Source organism: Diadema setosum, chromosome 2 (genome assembly GCF_964275005.1).
Source record: "Diadema setosum chromosome 2, eeDiaSeto1, whole genome shotgun sequence".
Lineage (NCBI taxonomy): Eukaryota > Metazoa > Echinodermata > Echinoidea > Diadematoida > Diadematidae > Diadema > Diadema setosum.
This window is the reverse complement of record NC_092686.1, coordinates 1090864-1108725: the sequence shown is the minus strand read 5'-3', so window position 1 is coordinate 1108725 and position 17862 is coordinate 1090864. Positions and strand designations below refer to the sequence as shown.

Below are 17862 nucleotides of genomic sequence, written 5' to 3'. Positions count from 1 at the left end.
ATTCTTGCTACAAAATGCATGACCTTTTCTAAAAATAACTCGTGAGGTACGCTTTCTCGACAAAGCGCTCGAACGCTTCAAATCTGGCACAGTTCGGTATGGTACACTTTGGTTCAGTTTGCTTTGGTTGGCTTTAGAGCGTCCGAACGCACCCATACATGTATCATACTCAGAATAATTTTGGCTGACCCACGTACAGTAAAGCATATGCACTGACTTATGACCCTTGAACTTTGACACATCAATCTCATATTTCTAAAACTCCATTCCCATCCATAGTCATCTCCTCCAAATCTGTTTTTGTTTCTTTTTAGCTTCTTCTTTTTTTGACACATGGATCAATTGCTCTAGGCCACACTGAATGCTGCAATTGTTGAATTCATAAATGGGGCATGTCCGAAGGGTTAAAAAAGAAGAAAATTGAAAGAGTCGTCTGCATTGGCTGACAATGGCACAAGGAGGCACAAAGCCGTGACCAATAGGCACTGGGTTCATTCTAGAGCAGGATATCAGGCAACAGACTGCATCCCTTACAGTGAGTGATAATGGCTGCTTTTGAGGGGGTGGAACTGCAACAACAACAACAAAATCATCAAAATGCCATCTTCTATAATCCTTCCACACCCTGCTCTGTACCTTTTATGAGGTCCCACTGAATTCATAATTTTGTCCACATGATTTTCAAAACTCATTTCAAAAAGTTAGAGATACTGTTACATGCTGCAGTGGCTGAACTGAAAAAATAATGGCACACTGACAGAGCTGTATTTTGATGTTCAAATTGATGAAAAAAAAAAAACACTCCAGGATATGTACATTTGTACAAATAATCAACCCTTCATCAAATGAAAAATTATTGAGACATCACCATGCTAATAAACCATTTTACATAACTGTTTACCCTTGTAACACTCCTACTCATAGGAAAATTAATATGGTACATATCTGGTTGTAGATTTGGGGCTTTTTCAAAGCATTTGGTATCATTAGCATCTGCCTTTTTTCCCAGTTTATATTTCTAGACAGTATTAGCTACATTAGTAGAATGTATGACCATTTAGCTCAAATTTTCATTGTGAAAACACTGTAAAACAGTACCTTGACGAATGTGATGTTTCATTGTCCTCACACCACACAGCATAATTATCTAGAATTGTGCTCCTATCTAAACATCATATCTTTCAAAACATATCATATAATTCCCTCCCAAATGTTATCTCAATGGTAAATATTTCTTTCCCATTTCCACCATGGACAAAATACAGCTAGAGAGATAACATATTTGTTTAAAATCTTCCCATCTTATTGATTTCATCTATTCCAGCTCAGGATGATTTTGTTCATAGAAACGGGTAGCCTCAATTTGCATAAATATGATGTAAATCTGTAATTTGGGCACTTCCAGTAGTGACATCTATTGCTCAGGAATTATGATCATCACCAGAATCAATCATATACATAATCTAAACAAGGAATTTCTCTGATCCCTTCATTTTGACTGCTTTATGGCCTGCATGAGCAAGTTTCATGCAGCCAGCAATAAGGAATAAATAAAACAATAATGTTGTCACCGTCCTTATCAATATAGATGTCTTATACAGACTAGGAGAAAACAGAATTGTTACCAATTACATTTCTTTTCAATTTTTTCTTCTGTGTAATCAGTAAGGAAGCAATCTTTTATGGAAGCAAACAATTTTCATTGATATGGTCTATTTAATTTCAATGTATGGGAAGTGGCGTGTCAAGTAAGGTCAAATATAATGCCACTTTTCTGAGCATTCCATCTTGGATTAGACTTTTAATCCAGCAGTTTATATCCATAATGTCCAATTTTCTCTTCAATGGATAATCAATTGAATTCATAAATGGGGCATGTCTGAAGTGTTAAAAAATAGAAAATTGACTGAGTCTTCTACATTGGTTGACAACAGCAGACGAAAGGATAAAACCATGACTAATTGGAATGGATTCATTACAGGGCAGGATACCAGGCAACAAACTCTCAACACTAACATTGGGTGATAATGGGTGCTTTTGAGGGGGTGGAATGACAAAAAAAATCATCAAAATGCCATTTTCTATAAACCTTCCACACCCTTTTCTGTACCCTTTATGAGGTCCCACTGAATTCATGATCTTGTCCACATGATTTTCAAAATTAATTTCAACAAATGCTGTGGTGGTTAAACTGGAAAAATAATGGCACACTGAGAGAGCTGTATTTTGATGTTCAAATTGATGAAATATTACATCAGGATATCAACATTTCTTTAGAATAACCAACCCTTCATCAGATTTAAAAAAAAACAAACAAACAAAACAAACAAAAAACAAACTATTGAGACATTACTTTGCTAATGAACCATTTTACATAACTGTTTATCCTAACACTACTGTCTATAGGAAAATTGATATGATATATCTGGTTGCAGATCTTTGTTGTTGTTGGGTTTTGGTTTTTTTTCAAAGCATTTGGTATCATTTGCAGCTGCCTTTTTACCTGGTTTATATTTTTACACAGCATTAACTACATTAGTAGAATGTATGACCATTTAGCTCAAAATTTTAGGGTAAAAACACTGTAAAACACTACCTTTTTTCAGAATAGGGGAAAAAAGAATTGTTACCAATGACATTTCTTTTCATTTTTTTCTTCTGCGTAATCAGTAAAGAAGCAATCTTTTTTGGAAGCAAACAATTTTCATTGACATGGTCTATTTAATTTCAATGTATGGGAAGTGGCGTGTCAAATAAGATCGTATATAATGCCACTTTTCTGAGTATTCCATTTTGCATTAGACTTTAATCCAGCAGTTTATATCAATAATGTCCAATTTTCTCCTCAATGGATAATCACCTTATACCAGACATTTAAAGCTAAATTCACCATACTGATGTCTTCAGCCAGCCTCTTAAAAGCCTTGTGATGAGAAACATATGTCTGGCACTTCACTACACACCCAACTTAAAGATGCTGTTTACCTTTGGGAGCAGTGATTTAAAAATGTTTAAAGGCATAATTTACCATTTGCAGATGAAAGCATTAGTGCTTTAAAATAGTTCTAAAATGTGAGTTAGGGATAGAAACAACCACTGTCAAAATTTGAATCCGTATAATCGATGTTAAGTGTTGTTAAATACACGAAATGTGAACAATAGTTATAATAAAAATGTTTCCAGACTAAACCGTATACAGTTACGGTTTATTGAGAAAAACCCTGATATTTCCTTATATTTTAGGTTTTACTGCAAATATTCCATATGGTAGGATGTTTTATGATACAACAGACCTACACATATGCATCAAATGTGATATCTTGAACATTTTTGAAATCACTGCTCCCAAAGGTAAACTGGACCTTTAAGATATCACTTTTGATATATATGTGTAGGTCAGTTGTATCACAAAACATCCTACCATATGAAATAAAGCCTGAAGTATAAGGAGATATCAGAATTTTTCTCATTAAACCATAGCTGTAGGTGGTTTTTAGTCTAGAAACAATTTTATCATAACTATTGTTCACATTTTGTTTATCTAACAATACTTAACATTGTTTATACGGATTCACATTTTTACAGTGGTTGTTTCTATCCCAAACTCACATTTTGAAACTATTCTAAAGCACTAATGCTGGTTTGTTTGTTCTTTTAAATATCTGCAAATGGTAAAATGTGACTTTAAAGCCTTGTGATGAGAAACATATGTCTGGCACTTCACCACACACCCAACAGGACATCTGGACTAAATTGGAATGCAGTAGAGCAGCACACTTTGACCCCATGTCAAGATCAGTTTTCAGCCAAGCCCAGCCCAACCATACCTACCCCTCAGGGCAGCAGAGAATTGATGGATATGATAAACACAGTCAAAGGGAGTGACTCTTATGTACAGACATCCATCAAACATTCATCATATCTTATGGACTTAGCAAAGCTGCACGCAATTTCATAGCTAAATAGCTGCTAAAAACTTAAATTACACCAAGAGTAAAATTTCAAACATTTATTCTCCCAAACAACACCTCCCAATCATGTAGGCCCGACAAGTCTCATTGTGCATTACATAGACCTTCAGGCATATTCCTGAATATGAAACAAACCAAGTATAATTGGTGAGCTTTAATAGTCATGAATGAAATTAACATTTCAAAATAATGTATGCCTCCCCTCTCAGCAAATCATTTTCCTTGGCATATAACATAGACAACTTGAAGATGGCAAGCATGTATATTGATCTGCCAATCCCATCATTGGTATCAGGCAGCCATAGATATGGATGCCCTGTTGCCATGGAGAAGAAATGTGTTTGCTGTCTGTTGCCATGACGACAAGATTGCAGCACCTCCCTAAATGGCAGTAAAGGTGCGGGCAGTGCACAGCCTTTTCTCATCAAGGTGCAGAAATGGAGACTGCAGAGCTCAGCAAGATCATGAACCAAAGTCCAAGTCAGCTCTCTAGGAGAGGCTTGGAGTACATTGTATTGATATTGAATTCTCACTGACATTGGATTGCACAGCTCATATGGAAAGCCTCAATATACATAGATCTCTTTTCTCTTTATATATCAACCTACATACATCTCTGGAAATATAAACAAGATGTTGTAAAATGATCAGAATACATTTCTTTATAACAGCTCTAATACATCACATATATGAATCATATAATGAGGTATACATATATTTGTCCTTTTTTATTTTGTTGTACAAGGAATTACAAAGTGTTTAGCTGAAGGGCATTAGTAAAGAGAACATCACCAATTTAAACCTACTAACTGTTAGCCCAAGATTTCAGAAGAATAGTGACCATGATACCAGCAAAAATTTGAAATATTCATACCCTGATTAGTAACTTTGTATACATAGCTGGTTGACTGGTTGTTAATATCCACGATAGGAATAAATCAAGATAAAAGAGACAGTACAAAAATCACAAAGTTTAGACAATACAGCTTTCCCTGGAGTTGATCTTCGTATCAAAAGGATTGCTCTTTGATACAGCACCTGTTTGTAGGTACATCTTCTATTTCTGTTTTCAATCTTTACCCTTCTCAACCTCTCATTATCTCTACCTTTTTTTACTCTGACCTTTCTTTGTCTATACTTCTACACATTCTACTCTTTGACACTAATATCTTGTTACATTCATGTCATTCTCACACAGATAAAGATATTTGTGAGTAAGATATTTGTGAGTAAGAAATAATCCACAAGTATGAAATCATTATTCACAAGCACGAACGTGATCACGCATGCTCCAGGTCAACCAACCTTCATTCTAATCCAACTTTCCACTCTCAAGATTTCATGATTTGGCTGATGGCTGTCTTGTTCTGACTGTCAGAATAACAGAGTAGCCTCTGTTGAAGTATGTACACAAATCTTACAGTATTTCTCCCCAATGCAACTGATTTTACCCTCTCATTGATTAATGGTATCAATATACTACATCTATATACTTTTCAAGGTAAGCAGAACCAACACCAGTAATAGGCAAAATAAAATGGTGGAGTATAGCACAATGTATAGCATTTAGACACATCAGTATTAAAAAAGTGAAATGAAGTCGTTATGCACCATCTGCCTGATCTCTGGAAAAAAAGTTGAGAAAATGCTAAAGCAAACGTTAGATAACCAATCCGTGAAATCTTATAGTGAAATGAAATATCAGACAGTGTTAGTGTAACTAAACCAGAATATGATACAGAGGTAAATAAATCATAGAGTGAGAGAAATGTGTGTTAAATACTAGCCTAGATTGGTGATCACATCCTTATCAGAAGAAAGGGCAGCATAGCCTGAGATCCCAGCACAGCAGTAGATGAGAGGATAAGAAATGGTCACCACTCAAGAGGAAAAAGTAAATTCATATGGGTGGGGACCGGGAATCCCCTTTACTTACATATGTGATGGTAAGGGAGGGAGTCGTCTTCACGTCGGAACGAATTATTCCTGGATTTGGGTTTGTGGGAGGGTAATGGGGAGGGGCTCCGGGGTCTAGGAGCTACAGACGGAGGCGGCCCATGGTAACTATTTCGGGGGGACCTAGAGGAGCGCAAAGGGGAAGGGCTCCGGACACGGTCTTGAGGGTCAGAATCTGGGAGCTGTAAGTCTGGGATGGGAACTGGAATGGGATGGAAAATCACAAACACATGAAATGAGAAAAGGAATGAATCACATCATCACTAACACCACAAAGACAACAACTACAATGCACATGAATATCCACCATTAAAAAAAAAAAAGATTAAATCAAAGATAAGGCTAGAGGGGATAATTAGAAAGGAAAGCATCACCTGATGGTGTCACATGATAGTATCACATGACAGTATGACATGATAGCTGTAGTATCCATGACAATAAGGAATCCATCCTCTTCACACCTTTGTACTTATAATCCCTCTGTGTGCACTTTTGGCAGCATTTATACTCAGTGAGTCTTTAGAAATCCACATGCCTTTTTTACTTACACACAGAACATTCATGACTTTCATGCTTGCTTATGTTAAAACAAAAAAAAAACCCAACAAAATAATTGTCTTTCATTTTTGTTAATTAATTTGTACATTGTACATATGAAGTCACAAATAAACAGAAATAGTTGCAATTTTTAACAATACAGATGATATCTGGGTGTGCAATGAGACCTCAATATCCCATCATCTAGAGATTGGTGTTGAATGTTACCCCCATACCACACCCCAGTACATCCTTTGGTATGTATGTTTGACCTTCTTCTATAGTCCTGCAACCTGAGCACAGTGTGACTGCTGGGCTAAGGTAAAAAAGCTCTCCGCCAGGCTTCCCCTGGGCATTCCATTGGTACAATTGTATCAAAGTCAAGTTTCATGATAGAAAGCAACATGTCAACAGAGTCAGATTTCATGTGTTTGGGCAGGCCAATGTCCTTTTCTCTTTTGTACATATGTGTGTGTGTGTGTGTGTGTGTGTGTGTGTGTGTGTGTGTGTGTGTGTGTCCATGTGTTTTTTGTGGTATGTATGTGTCTATTTGTCTGTATTAATTTTCTCTCCTCTGGCTGGGTAAAGGGGAGAGGCAGCAACAACTGAGAGGCAGGTGGAGGTTAAAGGTTACAAAAATTGTTTGTATGATCCACCAAGTCTCTACCGTTACCATAGAGACATCAGTGGATCACATACTGTACCAGAGTTACATTTTGTGAAGTGAAAGCTCAGACTACTGCTAGAATGAACTACAACGACAGCTGTACTCAGATATTGCAAATGTCCTTGTCATTTTGTGTGAATGCTAATTGTAGAGAGCTTTCCTCTGCTATTCCTCGAGACAAGGTTTGATTCATGAATTAAAATCATAGTTTGGTGCCAAATTCAACAGTCTGAAAACCCTGTGACCTAGATGTCCTGCTGTTTTCAACTATGTGGAGGCAATTTCCATGGGTCCACTCATGCCCTTTTGCAAATAATAGCTGCCACCTTACTTAAAATGCAAGATCTGTAGATGTAGGACCAAAGTCATTCTAAGCCAATAGTATGTATAGAATAGACATGTGAAAATAGAGAGAAACAGAGAGAGTCAGAGAGAAGGAAAAGAAATGGAAAGGGATCTGAGAAAGAGGAATGATTGAGAGAGAATCAGAAAGGGGGAGAGAGAAAAAGAAACAATGGAGAAAGAAGAAAGAGAAGAGGAAAGGGGAAAGGAACAGGCAACACCTGTTGCACTTGCAGTCTGATGTACAACACAACCTTACACAATCTGCTAACTCCAGGTGGCAGCAGAGGTCAATCTTGAAATGTTCTCACCTCACTCCAACATGAAAACAATTCCTCCATTTTAAAAAAAAAATCCCAATATCTACCATGTTCACCCGCATCCATCCTGATCCACATGAAGTATTCTATCCACTCAAAACACAATTCATCTTTCACAGGATAATAAAATAAATTGATCCAATCGGGATATATCCCCAGGCGAGAAGCAATTTGACACTAATGGTTCTGTTATGTATGTCTCTAAACTTAACCCCTTCTGTATCAGGGACTTTGGACAGTGTGTACAACACTATGGGGTTGTCTATGATAATCAACTCTACGCACACTGAGTCTCAACCAGAAATATTTAGCTGAGGTGAAAATGCACTTGGGAGGAAGACAGCATTGTTTTGCTTGTAGTAGGCTATATGAGGTCACATCACCATATCAGCATAGGATTGTGGTGTCATTGATACATCTCAGAAAGTTAGGACATCATTTCAGAAGACATCATTTCAGAAGACATCCACTGCCTTCATCACCCTGCCATGAGGTTACTTGCACTTTCTCCTTCTCTCGGTAATAATAAAAACCCAAAACAACCATTACCTCAAATGTATGTGATTGTATCAGATTTTCAAAGAATGCATGATTACCTATTATCCTTGACATGAATCAAGCAACCTATAAAAAATATCTGTTTATCATAAGGGATGTTTCATTCACAAAAACAAAACAAATGAAGGGTATCAAATGCATAATGCTACAGTCGAGTTAGATACCTTGGTACCCAGTACTGCAGTACCAAACCTTCAGGAGTGATGAATCAGAAATATTATGTTGTATCACTGAATACTCATTTCCAAATGACAATCATATCTGTTCAATTCCTCTCAATTGACATACATTCTTTATTTTCTTATCTTTCATATGACATAAAATTTGATACAATGGCTTCTCTTGGGACAGTCAAGAAAAGTGGCAGTAGGAATTAATGTCATAAATTAAATTCTCTCATTTTTGGAGTGCAAAATCTCATTCCAGTTAGCACAAGAAAAAATGGCTTTCCACTACAAGGATTGAATAAGTTTAAGTGCAAAGTCTAAAAAAAATATCTATAATAAGTTATACTTCACAGTCATGAAACATTGGCATTGTCACTGAGCTGAGCTGGGTTATTATTTTCTCTAATCCAAAACATCATGCAGTGATGGTTTCTTCCTGCATTGCAGTCAAAACAAGTTAGGCCTATGATGAGAATCACTTCAGCTGCATTCATAAACACATGAAATTAATGGTTTTTGAAAAATTATTTTGTGCATTGTGATGCAAAAACTGATAGTTCCTGTGAGTGAATGGGGGTTGTGAAGTGGACTATACTTACTCTTAGCCCTCTGGTTTGAGGAGGCAGGCTGTGGAGGAGGAGTTGGGTCCTTTGGAACATCCATGCCAAGAGCATGACCGATCACATGTGCTGCAGATGGAGAGATCACCACAGGACATGGTCAAGGAAGGTGATTGTGATGTCAGAAGAAGAGGATTGTGATGTCAGAGGAAGATGATTGTGATGTCAGAAGAAGATGATTGTGATGTCAGAGGAAGATGATTGTGATGTCAGAGGAAGATGATTGTGATGTCAGAGGAATGGTAAATGGGAGATAAAAGGATGAGAGGAAGAAATTTAGGCAGGTGGAGATAATAGACCAATACAGGAGTAGAAAGAAAAAGGACACAAGATTATAGGTAAGAATTGGGATGAGGGGAGAAAAAGGGGATAAGAAAAGAAAAGAAGAAATGGAAGAAGAAAAAGGAAACATGGAAGGGAAGAAAAAGAAGAAGAAGATAAAGGAGAAGGAACTAAAAAATGAGTGAAAAAAGAATGATTTCACAAGATTAATTCTGTCAAAAGAATTGCTTGCTCAAAAAGTTTTCAGGCATTTAAGAGTTTGGCTTCTTAAGCTACCAGTATCTTATATAACTGAGCAAAGATCATTGAAAATACATATAAATCAAATGGCAAAAAGACGCATTATAATTTTACAAACACACATTTTCACAATGCCAGCTAAATGCACATTGCTTCTGGAACGAGATTCACATGTTACACTAAAGGTGACATTACAATGCTGACAATGGAACAATGGGTACAAAAATGGGGCTTGCATGAATGATCAAACAGTAGCTGTGTTTTAATTTATAAAGATATTCAAAGTATAATGAAAAGAGCACCGTCCTTCATAATCACCAGGCACCGTCCTTCATAACCACCAGACCCCAGTAACTCATTATCCAAGCACCCTTGATGTGTTTATGCGCACATAGCAATTTCTATGACATCACAACAGGTGCATTCACATTCAAATTAATGTCGTACTGAATACCACAGACACTTGTAGGCACTGTTCTCATTGGCGAAATGCCATGATAATAGATATCACTTGATACAGTTCTCATTCACTAAATACCATGGTATTTTTGGTAAGCACTGCATCATAAAGTGCATATCTCTGATGAGAAAAGAGAGAAAGTGTGTCAGGCCACATCAGAAATACACCTCTGTGGTATTTAGTGACACGATTCACACTGAAATCTCGCATGCACATTCATGAGAAGAATGAATCACCATATCCTACATTAGTACCACAATATTTTGCAATGTAGATGTGGATTTTGTTGTGTAGGCCTAAATTGTTGTGTATTTGCATTCGCATTATGAAATATTGCACAAAAAACTGCAGTATTTTGCCATCAATGTAAATGCACCTCATTCTACAGTATCCACTTCATTACACTCTCCCTCTATTCATTCTGGGATCTATTCATCTGAAAACAAATGATTTCACTCCATGATGGACGCTGCATTATAATCAAGCAGGTTTTACTTTCAGAGCGGATGAATTCTACAATCAGCAGAACAGAAAGAGCAATACATAACAGCAGAACAGACTGAATAGGGACGCATACCTTTGTCAATCATTACCTTGAGAATTTTGCAGCCAACAAATGTGTATTATTTAATGTCCCACAATGCATGTCATGTTATACTAAAAGTAACAGTCTGCCATGACAATACATTACTGTATAAGCTGTTTTAATAATTTCATGAGGGTTTTGCAAAATCACTGTTGGATTGCAAATTTAACAACATGCAAAAATACTGCCACACAATAGAATATTAGTGCACATACGATAGCCTATGTGTCAAATCCTTAAAACAATTTCTCACAAAAATGTCTCTGACCTCCTCATTCACAAAAAAAAAAAACAACAGCTTTTACAGTATAGATATTGAATGATGGTATACAGCATGATGGTATACAGCATGATGGTATACAGCATGATGGTATACAGCTGACAATTTGCCTCTTTTTGTTTCTACAGACATAAAGAACTGACACTTACAATTTATATCTCTTTTTTAGGATTTGAAAAAATAATTGAGAAAGTTTTATAATACAGTGTAGCATATCTGTCTCAAGACGCTTGGTAACACACATACACAAACACACACAATAAAAAACTTCCTCAGAAAGTATGACATGCATTTTGTATTTTTCAAGACTGACGTTATAAATCAACATGGGAATGTCAATCACTACTGGCCGAGTATTGAAAATCAGCCAACCCTCTTATCCTTAAACCCTTTCTCCCCTTTAATACTTTGATTCATTACATGTCAATGGCTAAGAAGACTAGGATGCAGCTTCCCAAAACAGACAGCACGACTGAGCTACAGCATCAAGTAGCAAGCACACTCCAACACAAATTGCTTTCATTCAACTGTACAGGAGGACGTCATCCTGTATGGGATCAATAATTCAACTCGATACCAAACTCATAATGGCCAGGCACTAGCTCATTTGTGAGTCAGGCCTTTCTGTTTATCGTCTCCCACAGTAGATCCAATAATATATATTTTCCTCATCGTGTCTCTGGAAAAAGCCCTACTACATGTATTGTGATGTACGAGTATATCTCATACAATAGTGTCCGGATAGAAATCACATTGACACATTACCTCGGAATTGCTGAATAAAAAGATGCAATCAAACTTAAGTCAGAAAATCAAATCTAAGTCACATATCAGCCAATCAGAATTGAGTATTGAGAGAGTTATGTTTGATTTTTGAACTTAGTATGTTTGATCCCAACTTTTATGCCATATAGAATCCTGGTCAAATTATTCTCACAGTAAAAACAAGAAAACAAAGCAAAGAATTTTCGCAAATTGCCAGTAGCATTCAATGCATACAGTGCAGACGAGAACTTCTGCATGCATTTTGATTTCACGAATCTTGGCTCTTGCAAAATTTGTGAAATTAAAATTGCACATGAAAATTTCTGGTTTTTGCAGTAAAATTATATATTTCTAATGATAAAGATAATAAGTTGGCAAGATGGATTTCAGCATGACTGTCTAGCAAAGAAGCTAAAAACCATTTATGGGAGCCACTGAAACCACCACCTTGAACCCAAGGAAGAAATCATGCAGGGAAGTAGATAGGCAAGTTTAACAGACTGATGATTTTGAATGTTACACTAGTTTCCTTCAATGAGCCCAGAACCATGGTTTTAGATGAAAGAAAACAGTGGTGGCCATGACCTTTGACACCAGGGGACTGCATGGAAGAAAAGCAGAATCTTGTTTGTGTGTGTGCACCTACGCACACTAAGAGCAATGCACTATCAATGTAAACTGAACAGGGTCCCACGAAGGAGGTACATGGGTTCCAACCTCCCTGGTCCCACACACATGCACATCACTGCAAAGTTTGTTGACACTGTTTTCAATATCACAAACAAGGATCACACACAAGAAGGGAGGAAGTCTGTGAGGAGACTTTACACTGCTGAAAGGGTAATTTGGAAAGAAGTCAGAGAAACGAACAGATTAGTAAGAAAATAAGATTTACAGGAAGCTACCACCGCATCAGAAACAGCTAAGTGATTCTAATTTTAAAAAAAGAAAAAGTAGGCAAGTGGCAGATCCAGGGGGGCACACCCCCTCTTTATTTTTTGTTGAAACAAAAGAAATAAAAAAAAATGGGGGGCATGTGCCCCCTTTAATTTTTGTAAAGGTGCCTCCTGGAATTCCTGGATCCACCCCTGTACAAGTGTAGGTTCCTGCAGGCTATGGGATTAGTTTCTGCAATAATCCAATGAGTATATCTTGCAACCATCTTGGGTCATGATTAACATATCATTTGATCAATATTTATAAATTTGATCACTGATATGATCAAAAGAATTAATGTTCTCTGGTATGTCTATGGAGAATGCATCAGATTATCAGGCGCATTCATACATACTTCAAAAGCCTATTGAACATGGGCTGCACTATACAACCTTGCTTCATTCATCATGTGAGAATTTTCTACATATTGTAAAATCTTGGATTTATGGTCCAGTAATACTCATCATTTGTGCAGGCTTTTTTGTTTGTTTGTTTGGTTTGGTAGTATTTTTGTTTTTGTTTTTGTGAATGCCTCACACATGAACAATAACACGATTTGTATATAGTCTTTAATTTCACTAGGCATTATGGCAGCGGAACTGCATGCACACCATTGTGAAGAATTAGAAGCGGGGATTCATGCTGTGAATAATGAACATGTGCTCCTGTAAGTCACAGCAAGCTGCATTTTGCTGTTTTTTGTCTGTTTTTTTTTTTTTTTTGGACAAAATATATGTAAATGTAGCAAATTGGTGCTCAGTGTGTGATCCATACTTTTTTCTTTTTCTTTTTTTTTGGTGTACGCACAGACGTACCTATTACGTTTTACATTTTTCTGCAAAGTAGCCTTGGACAAACATTTCTTTCCAGAAAATGCACACATTGACAGTTTGTGCAATAGCCAAATAAAGGAGCTCTATGCTATTTAAAATAACATTTGTGGGGAAAAGGCATATCCTGCAATGGGCCAATATGACACCGTAATGTAAGTTTAACTGACATTAGAATGGTGCAATGCTCTTGAAATGTATAAACAATGGTCAAACATTCACTGACCTTTAAGGGATAAATTCTTTCCTTCAGAATATTCTTTGGGGGAGGGGAGGGATGGGGCGTGAACACTTTGCCCTTTTTAGATGCATGAGAGAGAAAAAGGGAGGATTCCCTTTTTCACTGACAACACGTAGGAGATATCATGTTAAAAAAGATCAAACTTGCTGTAAATAATTGCATTAACAGTTAAAAGAGCAATTTAGAGGGAAAAACAACTGCTGTAATGACGGACTTTTTTCTGATATTTGAACTTTCAAGAGAGCCATAATTACTTATGGTAAACATCTGCCGCTAGTTGTTGTTTTTACTGTTATTTATCTATTCATTAGTTTTCTATTCATTATATTTTGCAGAGCTCATTCCTATCTGGTGAAATGAGTGTCATTATGAAAGAGTTGAAATAAACTTGATATCGCAGCAAGATACGACAGCTGCCATGGATCCCGGCTCTTAATTTGATTTCAATCACACGAGGTGCCACGCCAATTTGTATCACGCAAATTGCACACTCCTCGTTCGGTGTCCAAAGCCCCCGAGTCAGTTTCTCGTAAACCCGGCCAGATGAAGCGTGTCATGTGACTTATTTTGAGAGGTATTGCGGAGTTAATGAGGCAGGAGCTGAGAAGAAAAACAGATGCACAGGCAGATGACATCAACATCACACATTTTGGACACGCCACCAGATTTTTAGAAGAATATGTGGCGAGGGAACCATGAAGTGGCTACTGCTGAAATGAAGACATACTACGAGCTACATCTAGTAATCTCTATATCTCAAAATTTATGACAATTTTCACAAGATTTTAAAAATAAACTTTTAACAATCTGGGTGGTGAAGTCTAAACCCTCCATTTTGTGATTAAAAAAAGATGAATAAGGATGCCTTAGATTTTGATATTTTCTCAAATGGAGAACATTGCAGTGAGAAGAATATGGAATAGGACTTTTTAACTTCATACTTTTCTATTATCAGTCATCACATGATTGGTTTATATTTGCTTGCTACTTGATTATTGCTTCAGGAAATTTAGTCTGGTACACTTTTTTTTTCTACATGAATAAAAGCATTTAATTCCACAGAGGGGTGATGGACTACTGACTATGTGACAGCAAATATCAAGTACACAGCAATGCAATGAAATGAATGAATGTGCGCTGAAATCATTTGAACCATACAAACATTCAAATAACAGTCTACTATCTTGCATCTTTTGGCTTAAAGATGATCCAGCCTTTGTCAGGAATACCGACAAAGACACACCTAACTCCCATGAACCGTGAAATCTTTCAGAAATGGATGTGTGGGTATTTCATTTTCTCTATCTCAAATTCAGATGAATATGATTCCTGAAAACATTGGGTAAACAGGCATTTTTGTGATGAGTGTAACATAAAACAAAAAAAAAATATATAAGTAATGGATAGAGATGAAACTAATGGGGGGGGGGGACTAAAAATCTATTCCTGTGACTCACAAAGTGTGTGATACATATGAATTTATTTTTAAAACAGGTACAGGACACGATGTATGCAGACATGTATGCAAACAGATAATTCACACAGGGGTTGATGGTGAGGGAGATCACACTAAGGTTTAAGAGAGATTTTTTACAGTACCTGGACAGCTCTTAGACATTGTTAATCCTTAGGAGAAGAAAGGACATAATATTTGGGTTAATCAGTAGAGTCTGAGAGCAAGAAAGTAACAAAAATCATCAATGAAATATGGAAAGAATCCACATAGATGTTCAGTCACACTCTAAAGGCAAATACTGTAATATTACCAAATCACGTCCATTAACAAAACAGTTTAGATGTCATTTATTTGGTCCACTTATAGTTTTTGCTGTATATCTGGGAAGGCAGGTTTCTCGAATATGTGACAGTTGGAAGTTACTGGTGAAGTGTCATTACATTCAAAAGAATATAGATTTGATTAAAAAAAACAAAGCAATCATAATCACAACAGCACACAAATTAGTGTTAATGTATCATAAAGCACAACAATGACAATATCACTCTTGAGTTACATCACCACAATCAGACAAGTCATTTCAAAATGTATAACATGAAGACTTGTAAACTGAAGATACAACATATATTGATTACAAAATAGATTACATAAATAGATTACAGAAAAGATGCAGGCTTAGTTACAGATTAAATAATTTACAAGAAATTCATGCAGTAAATTTCTTGTCATGAACATTCAGTTCATAAACAAGTAGGCAAGATATTTTTGGCATGAAGAAATCCTTGGGTCTTCTTCACTAAAACATGTAGGTGACATATAAATAACCCAGCATTTATTATGGCACATCACCTCAACAATAATGCCAAGGCCAAAACATTTTGCTTGCTCAGACAAAACATAGAAAGATCACATGAAATTCACTGAAGCTGATAAATCGAAACACCATTACATATCAAATGTACCAAGACAATTAAAAACAGAAGTTTTCATGAAACTACGATTCAATGAAGGCATTGATGACTACATAAATCTGGACTTGAGGAAACAAAACAAAAAATATATATTTTCTTTTGTCATTAGCTCACTGTTTACCTGATATCTTTAAAATTGGGCTTTTGGTCTATATTACTATTATTATTATTTTTTTGTATACCATGAAGAAGAGCATTTTACAGAATGTAAAGAGTACAGAGCTGTCCTGGTACTGTTAAAAATCTCTCAGAATCAGAATCAGAATGAGAGCAAGGTCATAACCTACTGGATGCAACACAAAAGAGGGTTATATATGGAGAAGAGGTCAAAGGAATTAAATTTATGAAAATCGTTGTTTGGTGAGCCAACTTGAGGTGAGCATTGTTGGGTATTTCTTTGACAAGAGCCAGATGGGAGCTCATATCACATCTAACAAATCTTACACATTTGTTTTGGCAGCACAAAAAAGAGAGAGAGAGAGAGAGAAAAAAAAAAACTTCTTCATACATCACATTCTTTTTTTCATGTGGATGCCGCTGGACAAGTAAGTGTCTACATATGTTTTAAAAACTCAAATTAAATACTACTCTACAATGTCTCCTAGGTTTTCACTGTTACTTGTTTGATGTTTTGTTAGTGCAAATTCTCAGCTGATAAAAGAAAAGATAATTTCGATTACATGAATCTCCCTCCTTTAGAAAAAAAAAATATTACCCTCTCAATGTTTAAAAGACCCTGTGGTTGTAAAATAACAATAAAATGATAAAAATAATGATTGTAAAAAATTGAAATAAAGAATTGCTAAGCAGATACATAATTAATTCTATCTAATACTATACACAATTTTATACATGACAGAGGCAAAATCTATCATGTAAAACCTTTCTTTGGTCACCTCATTTTCTTTTTTTACTTTGAAATACAAGACAGAACACTTTACATCATCTCAACCTGAGAAGTTAACAATAACTTTTTAAAGAATTGTTTTAAAGCTCTGATTGTTGACTAGGTATGTATATTAATCATGCTGTAGATGTACTTTGGGGATAGTTTAGTTATATGTCAATCAAAAAAAAAAAGTGCCATGTTACACTATTAAAAATATTTACTTAAGTTTTTGTTTTTGTTTTTTTAACCAGATTTTTTTTTTCTGCCAATGCATAAAAAGTGTGTATAGGAAAATACACTGGAGTTTTTGCCTGTGCAAATGGACCCTATTACTTGTAATGACTTTCAAGTGGCATATTTCTAAAATGCCAATCCACTGTTAATTGCAATTCTTCAATTCAAATATTCATAGTTTTTTTTTTTTTTTTTTCAGCCATGGGAAACCCTATCAAACACTTCTAACAACGACAGCAAACCCACATGCTGTGATATATTGCATACTTGCTGAAGCTTTGCATAATTTTACAAGAATAATCATTGCCCTCCCAGCCTGTTGACAGATTTTTGCTCCAGATTATATGAAGGTGCAGAAGAGTATAAATATCAGTCATTGACAGTACTAAAATATTCATAGAATGATGACTCTTGATGCATAACAAACTTTGGGTTTTATTTTGAAATCAACGAACATGGAATATAATGAAAATATGAATACACATGCAATACAATTGCTTGCTGAATTCATTTTAGATGTAATTTGTCCTATTTGGCAACCTAGAAAAAGCTTC

General features: G+C 36.0%; 1 protein-coding gene across 3 annotated transcripts in view; it reads right to left on the bottom strand.

The window, feature by feature from the left end:
- LOC140238653 (uncharacterized) overlaps positions 1-17862 on the bottom strand; it is a 74354-nt gene that overhangs the window by 21641 nt on the left and 34851 nt on the right. For all 3 annotated transcript variants that reach the window (XM_072318556.1, XM_072318568.1, XM_072318563.1), the window contains one exon: positions 9118-9207. In XM_072318556.1, coding sequence (XP_072174657.1) covers positions 9118-9207 — 90 coding nt within the window. The remainder of the gene's footprint in view (positions 1-9117; positions 9208-17862) is intronic.